This window comes from Babylonia areolata, chromosome 21 (genome assembly GCF_041734735.1).
Source record: "Babylonia areolata isolate BAREFJ2019XMU chromosome 21, ASM4173473v1, whole genome shotgun sequence".
Lineage (NCBI taxonomy): Eukaryota > Metazoa > Mollusca > Gastropoda > Neogastropoda > Buccinidae > Babylonia > Babylonia areolata.
The window spans coordinates 34,174,465-34,185,318 of record NC_134896.1 but is presented as its reverse complement, the minus strand read 5'-3'; the positions used below and the strand labels follow the sequence as shown (position 1 = coordinate 34,185,318).

General features: G+C 37.3%; 1 protein-coding gene across 1 annotated transcript; it reads left to right on the top strand.

Annotated features, from left to right (window-relative positions):
* Positions 1–2,476: 2,476 nt before the first annotated feature.
* Positions 2,477–9,642, top strand: LOC143296288 (uncharacterized). The gene is made up of 2 exons (XM_076608140.1): positions 2,477–2,705; positions 5,928–9,642. Exons 1-2 carry the CDS (start codon positions 2,508–2,510, stop codon positions 6,576–6,578), a joined length of 849 nt encoding a protein of 282 aa, XP_076464255.1. The 5' UTR covers positions 2,477–2,507; the 3' UTR covers positions 6,579–9,642.
* Positions 9,643–10,854: the final 1,212 nt, after the last annotated feature.

The window sequence follows — 10,854 nt, the reverse complement described above, 5'->3', positions numbered from 1 at the left end:
GTGTGTGTGTGTGTGTGTCACGGTGTGTGTGTGTGCCCCGTGTGTGTGTGTCACGGTGTGTGTGTGTGTGTGTGTGTGTGTGTGTGTGTGTGTGTGTGTGTGTGTGTGTGTGTGTGTGATTTGGAGTTGGTGATGGTGGTTAAAGGGGGTTATACCTCTGAGAAAAAAAGAGGGATAAACTAGAACTGACGATGGAATCAAATGACAATTCGTAAATACTATCTGTGCAATTAATGAAGTTCAATATACTGCGGCAGATCGCATCACAGAAACACTCCTATTGGTCTATGTAACAGGGATTCAGTCAATTCAGTCAACAGTAATTGGTTGGGCATTATTTCTTTTATATTTTGTTCTGAGAATGTTCAAACTTTACAAGACTTTGAAACAAAATATGATTTCGTGTGATCTGTTTACCACAAACACAATAAACGTTTTTGCTCTAGTAAACTTTGTCTTGAAAGCGTCGATCTAGTCTTATTCCAGACACTAGAGAAGTTACCAGTCTATGATAGAACGAAACGAAATCCATTAATTTGTATCGTGTAATTCGTTCAGTTATAAACACCTTTTCCTTTGGGTACGAAATCCTGTCATCAGCACTAGCTTGACATCTGCTCCATATTGAAGATTCGAGACGTATGCAACATTCTGAAACTGACTGTTTGATAACTATCAGTTCAAAACTGGTATTCACTCTATTCTTTGAGCACGACCCTGTTTTGCCCGCTCTGTCGGCCATTTAATTTCCTTTATACCAATATGAGAGGGTACCCAGCAAAATTCAGTCGTTGTGCCTTTGGTTGATAGAATGTGCAATAAATAGAGTGTATTTCAAAAATAAGAGTTTTTATATCAAACGATTCTAATGCATGTAAAACTAACTTTGAGTCACTGAACCAATAAAACCACCCTGAATGTAGTTATTGGGAGATTTGTCAGATATTCCAACGCAAACATTATAGCTACACGTGGAATGTTCATTTCGACAATATCATGTATTAACAAAAGTAAGAAAAAGTTTAAATCTCTTAAAGATCATTCAGTCGTAAACAGCCTTGGGGGATGCAGTGGATGTAAAAACTTCAATTCACCTGTCTACGTCACTCATCAGATCAAAACTTTCATACATATGGCCTCCCTTCCCTGCCTCCTCTTCGTCTTCAGTTTTCAGTCCAGTTTTAGAGTTATGCATGCGTGTGAATGACTGGTGCGAAAGCGCTTCAAGTTGATTTGTCTCTGCACAAGATTCAGCGCTACATAAATACCATTATTATTATTATTATTATTATATGGTCAAGAAGTGTACTTTAGTGCCCCGAAATATATTTTCTTTAAAAGTTACAAAGTTTAGATTGTAAAGCATATAAACTTGCACTGGGTGTCCCCGGAGTCACGCACTGATCAAATTTGGAAACATACACTGAGAGACTGGGCTGGAATTCTACCACTTGACGAATATTGAGATCTTATAACATAAGAATTTGTAATAAGAGCTAGCGTAAGTGATAACTACATTCAACTGAGTTGGAGAGGAGTTGAAAATTAGATCAGATACAGACTTTCCGAAAACGGTGCCAACTCTACTGATATTATCTGAAATGACAATGGCAACCTATAGGCCTACTTCTGACTTCATCATTGAAAGTTCCGGAATAGATATTAAAAATGTGGCAGCCGCACATACTTCCACACCTATACCATTATGGGAGATACAGAGACCAGCTTTTGATATAAACTATTGTGGATCGGCAGAAAAAGGATGAAAATAGTAACATTATGAAAGTGAATGCATGCAAATATCCGTCTACACTGATGAAAAGTATCAAAACCATCTCCACTGAGGTGTTTACAGATGGTTCAGAACTTGAAAACAAAAACACGGGTGCAGCTTTTGTAATTCCTGCAATTAAAGTTGAAACTGGTCATTTCATCAGTCTTGGAAGTAAGCTTTCTATATTTACAGCAGAACAGTGCCAGTGTCAGTGCCAGTGCCAGAGCGCGCGCGCGCGTGTGTGTCAGTGTGTGTGTGTGTGTGTGTGTGTGTGTGTGTGTGTGTGTGTGTGTGTGTGTGTGTGTGTGTGTGTGCTGAAATGAGCGAATGTGTGCGTGTTTTAAATCACCTTGTATAGAAAACAAAGTCCATTAAGTGAGAAGAATGTGATTGATCAGTGCTTTACATTCGAGACTTTCATAACTTGAAAGAATAACTTGACAGTTGCAAGCTGAGATCCATATCACAACGGTAGAAATATCCATTAGGGTTTGTTTTTTTTTGTTTTACAACAAGTCCGCACGTGAGTTATACAATTACACCTCAACCCCTGCTCCATTCCCTGTTTCGGCGGCCCTGACAACGATTACGTAACTAGCAGCGCTATCGGGGATCCATGATGCCCTTTCCTAAACGGTTCAATTCAACTCGAGCCGTTTGAGGAAGTCACCACTGTGTGCTCAGCCAAGCACGTCGCGCGCTCGCGATAAGAAAGGAAAGGGGGACTTTCAACATGCCGGGAGACAGCAACAAAATAGAGAACTTCATTTCATTGAAGCCAGTGCGTTTAGAAGACTTCAGGTGCAGCAATAACCAGAGTTATCCGACGCCGGTGCAGCTTGTGAAGCATTTTTCGCAGCTTGACCAGCACAGGCTAAATTATGCTGCTGGCATTTCGTTGTCTGTCAACTTTTCAAGTCCTTTGCTGAAAGTAAGTTTTTGTATGCAATATTCGAGATGGCAGAGGTATAGGTAAATATGTCATTCAAACACATTTGTTTGAAGTGTTAGTCTAGCAGATTCATCTGACTCCTATGTGTCATAGGTCGGTGTCAATTTTTTGTTTATTCTCTTCACATTTATTGTTCGCCATTTTTGTTTAAAATTGATTTGATCCGTTTGAGGATGTGACAGTGAGTCACTTAAAAAAAAAAAAAGTCCATTGTTATCTTGGTTTATGCATGGTTTTCAACCTTTCGGTGTGTGTGTGTGTGTGTGTGTGTGTGTGTGTAATCATTTGACTGGTCAGTTTGGATACCTTCTTAGGTGTAGTTAAATATATACTGTAATAGTATAGGTAAGTTATTGTCACTCAGTTTTTGTTTTTGAAACTATGGTTTTTATTTTTGTTATTATACATCTAATATATATATTAGATGTAGTGTTCATATTTCATTTTGAACAGTTTTCTGCATTTGCCTATCAAGAACTAGAAGATGAAGTACAATTTGTAGTGTTTATATTTAGCTGTGCGTTTTTCTTATCTTTTCACATCACTCAAAAGTAAGATACACCAAAATTATATATGATATGACATTAATGTCACTAATTGCTATTCATTCTTTTGAAACTTATGATGCTAATCTGGTAATCAGTACTTGCCTGTCTTGGTTCACATGCTTGTCCCTGCCTCTTCTTTGTAAATTATATCTCCTTCCAATTTGCAAGCATTGGGCCAATTTAGGGTTTTGTTGTTGTTCTTCATGATGTTGACAGTTTTTAGAATTAGAGAAAGCATTTGAATGTGTGGCAGTGTGTGTGTGTGTGTGTGTGTGTGTGTGTGTGTTCAGATATATCATGAACTAATGTAGATTCACTCTAACTCCTAACACCCTCTTTTCATCAGCCTGAATCAGTGTTATTCCACTTCTGACTACTGTATATGTATTTCTGTGTCATTGATTTGAAATGCATTGAAGCAACTCTTCATGTTCATACTGGTGAGCAGTATAGTATGTTCGTTGTGCTCTCTTTATTAACACCTCCCCAGTCTTAAATGAACCCATTGCCTCTTGGTTATTTGTAAGGAACCATTGAGTACAAGACTACAACATAGTCCAGAGTTTAGGTTTGGTTCAGGATGCCCCAAGTTATTAGACCGGTGTACCATGAAATAAATGGGTCATTTTCAAAATTAATGGGCCATGAAAAGCCACCCCATTATACCCACCCCTGGCGCCCCCATCAGGCCATCCTACCCCTCCAGATTTGTAATGGAATTTGTACTTGTCACACTCACTGGTAATTGACAAGGTTATATATATATATATATATATATATATATATATATATATATATTGTGTGTGTGTGTGTGTGTGTGTATATATATATATATATATATATATATATAAAATGTGTGTGTGTGTGTGTGTGTGTGTGATGGTATGTAGAGAGGGATCATAATGTTTCATGATGAACATGGAAAATACAAAATACAAAATAGTCATTATTAAACAGTAAACTTCATTCTGCATTACTAAAACACTGATCTATGCTGACTGCTCTGGATAGCAAATGTTCACATTATAGTCTGGTTTATTCAAAGAGTAAAATGGAAACAAAAGCAAAGCAGCTTGTACAGCTGAGACTGAGAGACATCAGATCTACAGTGAAATTGTCACTTGCGTTAGTTTAGTATCATTGTTTTAGGGACAAGCTTTTATCTGCTTTCTTGAAATCCAAATCTTCGCATTTGCAAATGTCTCTTAAATTTTCCTAAAGTACCATGACAACATCAGTAATAGCTAATTTGTGGATCTGTTTAATTTTATTCTTCAGTTTCTTATATATCACAGGAAGATAGACCAAAATTAATACACTTTAAAGATAATTATTAATTTTATCTATGGATGTACTTGTGTGCGTAAGTTGTCTTACAGATTGAGAAACCTGAACATACCCTGAAAACAGAGTATCATCAGTATGGCTTTTCAAATGATAAAATAAACATGGGTCATGAACGTGAAAGTGCGCTTGTAGGCCTGTCTTGATTGGATCTCAGTTTTACTTGAAAGCCAGGTTCACATTTTGCATAACATCAACACATTAAACTTGTCAGATGTCAACGAATGCCAGAGAAATCTTTCTTCACTCTAAGATGCTTGCAGAATGGAAGAAATTGCCACTGTTTTGAACACTCATTTGATTTTTCTGAGAAGAAGAGAAATCTAAGAAAGCCCTTTTTGTATGACAGATTTTATGAAAAAACCAATAAATCAGTTGACCAGCTGGATGCCAGATTGATGGGTCATTTCAAAGTTATATGTGTCAATGATCGATTAGTGACAAGAAATCTAAACCCTGCTAGTTTGGTTGTCCCAAACCCCTATAGCAGCAGCAGCATTATCACCCACATCATTATTCATTATCACTATCAGTAACAACATGTAGAAAATTTTTTCCCCCAAATTCTAGTTGGAAGAAGTTTAGTGGCAAGTAGACTTACAAACAGTGTACCAGCCTACATAATAAAAACAACAACAACAACAACAACAACAAAACCCCCCAAAAACCAACAAAACAAAACAAAACAAAACAAAAAACAACAACAAAAAAACACACTGGTGCATAGAATATTTCACAAGGACAGGTAAAAATATGATTGTTGTTTGATCTTTAAGTTAAATTCAGTAGGCACTTATACTGGTTTGAACTTGGCGTGAGATTACTAGATACTGTACACAATTTACTGGTTGTATGCTCGATAGCTCATTAGTGGAATAAAACACCAAAGCTTAGTAATATACTTTGTCATAGAAGTAATTAGATATTGGGGTAAAATCTTTTAATTTTATCATTGCATTTTACAGATACGCATGTAGAATTGTCTGATGGTTAGTAAATTACAAAGCTTTGTCATAATAAAATAGTGTTAGGTTTCCTCTTTAGTCTTTTTCTCTGCCTTTTTAACCCTCTTCATCCATGGATATGACTGAGCAGTGACAGAGGTAATTTCAAGTTTGGACATAACATTAGCAGTTTGGACATCACATTAGCGTGTAAATCCCAATGAATTTAAGTTTTAGAGGGTTAGTTGACAGTCTGTTACCCATGTTTGAAAAAAAAAAAATCAAACAAGGAGCCCAAAGAACGAACACACACACACACACACACACACATATACATGTATTTAATTTGTGGCTGTACTTTTCAGCTGTCTGAAGATGAACCATCCCCTTTGCTTCAAATCCCGGACTGGCAGTTGACAAGCGAGAGCAGTGAAGATGGGGAGTCAGCCTTCCCCTGGCTCCCCTCACACCCCCAGGCTGTACTGCACATTCCCGACAGCTCTGAGGACATTGAGATGGAAACAAATGAAGAGGCAGCTGTCTCATCGGCTCAGAAGCCCCCCCCACCGAGTGCAGCAGCAGGCGACAGTGGTGACAAAAAGGAAGTGACAGACGCTGAGAAAGACGTTCCTGCAACCAAGAGCAAAAAGCGGCAGCATACATGCCAAGTGTGTAAAAAATCCTACCGTTTGCAGGCTTCCCTGGACAAACACCTCAAGGTTCCCTGCGAACTGCGGCCCTACAAATGTGACATTTGCCAGAAGGCTTTCAAGCGGCCAGACCACTTGAAGGCTCACTGCCGAATGCATACAGGGGAGAGGCCGTTTCTATGTTCACTCTGTGGCAAGACCTTTCGTCAGAAGAATCATCTGCAGCGACACTCTGAACGCAAGCACATAAATGGGCAGTTGGATGACGATGTTGAAGACCTGGACCAGGATCAGAACTCCTCCTTTGACGTCTGTGGCTTGGAAGATCTTGAAGATGATGAGATGAGATCAGAAGATCAGGACTGACTAGGGGCACGTCTGGTTTGTGTAGAAGGGAAAACGAACTCTCCGCAGAAGCAGAGCAAAACGAAAAGAAAAGGGGTCAAACGGAAAGAAAAATCCATCAGAAATCAAAGAGAAAAGGTGAATAAATTAACAAAGAACAAATCTCATAGATCAAACAAGAAATTAGTAGAAAAATCCTCATCCTCACAAACAGAAAATTCTTTATTGTCAGAATAATGAAGGGAACTAAAACAGCTTTATTCCTCCTATGCTGGTAATTTAATGCATTTACTATGAAATAGCATGCCTTTGGCAATTAAAAGCATTTCACTTGTGGAATCTCTGTCATTATGTGACACCACTTGCATTCAGAGTATGCAGACTTTCATGATGTGGGGGGCTGAGTGTTGGCGGTGTAAAATAAATAATTTACCTAATGGATCAGAGAAATATCCTGTGTGCTGTTTAAACCAGTACATTAAAAGTAAAAAGGACTCTTCAGAGTTTTCAAGTTCTTGTGCATGAGTTCATGGAGATAATGCCTGCTCTGTTGATGTTTGTTCTTGCTGTGCCATCTTTTCTTCTTCCAGTTGTGAAGGGTGACTGACATTACATCTGAAAACACCAGTAAGGAGTTTTGACTGTTATTTTCTGGAGAGTTGATGACTTGATCTCGATCAGTTTCCATGGTATGTCTCATTATCTTTCTTCAGAGTTATTGAGATTTGTTAGAACTGTGCAAACCAGACGTGACGACGATGAGCAATAAGTATTTTGTCCTTTTTCACAGTGACCGAAATGAACAATGAGCTTTATTGTACATATTTTTTTCAGTTTGTATAGAGCTATAGCTTTACGACGACAACAAGAAGGTGTGTTTGTATTCTGTATTCCTGTTCATAGATGTATTTCTGTGGTGGTTGTGTTGTGAGCTAGAAATAGCAGATGTTATATTCCTGTCCAAAACCCTGAACAAATGTTGTGTCGAAAGAGGAACATGCAACTTTTAGACTCTTTTGAGTCCATGTTTCATTTTTTGTTTGTTCTCTACTTAAACCATGAAATACGATGAAATTGAATTTCCTTCATGCCAAATGTCTTTTGTTTCTTTATCAGCATTTTTTCTGGCTGTCTTGTTCTTTCTTTCATTCTTTTTTTTTTGTTTTTGTTTCTGAGGAGTATGCCTGTATGGTATACTGTATCACACCAAAAACTTAGTTAATGATTTCAACATGATTATGCATGTTAAGGTGAACAACATTATGAAAAACGTTCTTAGTGAATATAAGAATTTTTTGTCGTTGTGTTTCAATGAGATGCCTTAAAGTTGATAGAATTAATAAGGTTTTGGTTCACATTTTACTTTTTAGTGAGTCGTTGATGACAAATAAGAAGAAAATTCTTCAGTTCTTTGAAGCGAACCTGAAAGTAACCACACATGATGTTAGTCTGCATAGTGCATACTGGATCATGGGCAAAGGACAATTCTGCAGCAAGAATTAGTGCTATGATTCAGCGGTTATCTAATATTCATGAACAAGAGAGAGAGTGTGTGTGTATGTGTGAGTGTGTGTGTGTGCGATACGTTTTTGAATTTGTGCACGTGCGAATGTAATTTTGCATGTGCATCAGTTACTGCCTTGTGTTCTGCAAAGAAACTTTGGAAGAGAAGTGCAAATGTGTGTGCACGTAAACTGTGTGTTTATAATGCATTTTTTTTATTATTGACTGCAAGGTTTTCTGCATTTATGTGCATTTTTATTTTTTGAAGGAAAGTTTAATTTGTAGTTTATCTGCACCTTTATTACTACTTGCATTTTTGATAAGGCCATTCCATAAGACCAAGTAATCCCAGGATTACCCAATTCATTTTAAACCATTTTGTCTGAAACACACTGACAAAGGCAAAAAGAAATGGTTAGTGTGAACTATTGAAACTGGTATATTATTAGAATACTTTATTTATATCACAGTTAAAAAAAAAGGTTGGACATTTGGAGTATGTTAAAGTACTTAAGACTGGAGAGGGTGCTTGGGTCAGCAGGTGATATGATAATATATGATTATGATAATGAATTTATATGCTGTGCAAACGCAAAACCAGTCTCAGTTATTAGACTTGTCAGTACTTCATCTCAGAAGAATAATATTTTACCATTTTTTTGTTGTTGTTGTTGGTGGTGGTTTTGTTTTTGTTTTTATTTTTTATTTTTATCTTAAAACTTTTTTTTTGTGGTCACCTGCATTAGAAATGTTTTTTTTACACCCACAACAGCTTGTTTGTTTACATTACATTCACAGTGAATGCAGAAAGCCTGCCATAAGACCTGTTTGAGGGGTTTTATCGATTATGCAGAGGCCAGTGTTTGAAGTGATAATGAAGAACTGGAAGTACAACTGTCTCATTCTCTCATTATGATCTTTTTTTTGTTATTTCTTTTCAAGAAGACATTTTTATCGTCCTGTACTCTCACACTACTGCTGTATCAAGGAGGTCAGTACAATTATTTGCACAGCATCTTTTAACTGGTTTATTTATGTTGTGATAAATCATTAAATGTGGATAACACTTTAGGGAGCTTTTAACGTATATTGTAAAGCAAAGACTATTAATTTTGTGTGTGCGTGTGATTTCAATATGTTGACATAAAGAAAAAAAATTAAGTGCTGATAATATTAAATCTTGATCTGAAAAACAGTATGAGTATACTATTGCATCAGCATATTGTGAATGTTGAACAAACAAAACAAGTTTTGAAGATTTACTTTTGGTCAGTGCTGTGGTTTCTTTCTGACTCAGGTTCCTGTCTCATCTTTCTCTCCCAACCTTTGTCTTCCTTTTCTTCTTGTCTGTCTTTGATTCCACCTTTTCTTTGCTGATTTGGTTCGGTCTATGCAGTCTGTTATGATTTCTGTTTTGCACTATGTCATGATTTTATAAAACTGATCTGATTTTTATCTGTTGGACAGCAACCACCTTTATTTTATTTTTCAGTATTGTTTTGTTGGGGTGACAACCACTTAAAAAAAAACCCCAAAAGGGTTTATTGCTTGTTTGGAATCTCTTAAACTGTAAATTGAGAGAGTGAGACACTTAAATGGAGAGAGAGAGAGAGAAAGAGAGTGTGTGTGTGTGTGTGTGTGTGTGTGTGTGTGTGTGTGTGTGGAGGGGTTGGCGCGTGGGTAGAAATGTGGTCCATGCATTTTCTGGCTTATCATCTTTGGTTGTTTTTGTTGTGTGTATTTTGATTTTGTTATTTTTCAGATTTTTAAATTTTATTTTTAATTTTCCCATTTGGCTGATGTGTGCAAGTTTTATTTTTGTCCTTTTGCCCCACAAAAATTAAAAAAAGGCCTGCTGATGTACAGACATTTACAGACGGGAGAGCCCGTTGTCTAACATGTTGGAGTGTACGAACACAGTACAAAATGAAATTTCCACAAGCTTTAACTTTAAGGAGAGTGCTGTCAGTGTACATGTGCAAAAAAGACTGCTGATATAATGGACACAGACTGCAAATTCTGCATTGGTGGGCTGCAACTCCCATACTCGCTCGCCTTTTGTTGAGTTGGCTTTTACATACACACACACACATATATATACACACACACACACACACATATATATGTTTTCACATTTGGGAGCAGCCATCCTCTTCTTTTTTTATTTTCAGGGGGATGGGTGCAGGCTGGGTATTTAACATTTTTGATAACGATAGCCAACAAATTCTGACATTGACCATAAGGAGACTGAATCTTAATGTGCAAATAATTATGGTGTGAAGTGGGTGGCACAGGGGGAGGAAATAGAAGATGGTTGCACAAACGCAAAGCCTTTTCGCAGATAACAGGTGAATACGGGGAGTTGCAGCCGACAAATACCAGAAAAAGGAGAAGAAATATAGAGAGAAGAAAAATAATTTAAAAGTGTCCGAGAATGCCCTGACATAGGCACAGAAGGGGCAGAGGTCCCACAGGATGAGACATTTTCTTTAATAGAATTGTATATGTGGGGTGCTGTTTTCCAGTCGCTTTTTTTTTTTCATTGAATAAAGATTTTGGCTTCTGCTGTTGCAACAACAAGATGAGGAGTTTTTTTCTCATTGTATTTAACTTGAATTAAAAAAATTTTTTATACATGTTGGGGGTCCGTTAAACGTCTCATGGGTGCTCCGTGATGGGGCGACAGTCTACTCAGGCGTAATGATGACACATGCGATGATGCCCTGTTGAAAATCTGTCCAGAATCAGGATGATAAATTATCGTGCAAGTTTTATCATTTCTTCCTGTGCCCCC

What these genes read in the sequence shown, in the direction of transcription:
- LOC143296288 (XM_076608140.1), top strand. Translation starts at nt 2,508, where the DNA reads ATGCCGGGAGACAGCAACAAAATAGAGAACTTCATTTCATTGAAGCCA. An exon ending in TTTCAAGTCCTTTGCTGAAA is followed by an intron (nt 2,706 to 5,927) that starts GTAAGTTTTTGT and finishes TGTACTTTTCAG; the next exon opens with CTGTCTGAAGATGAACCATC.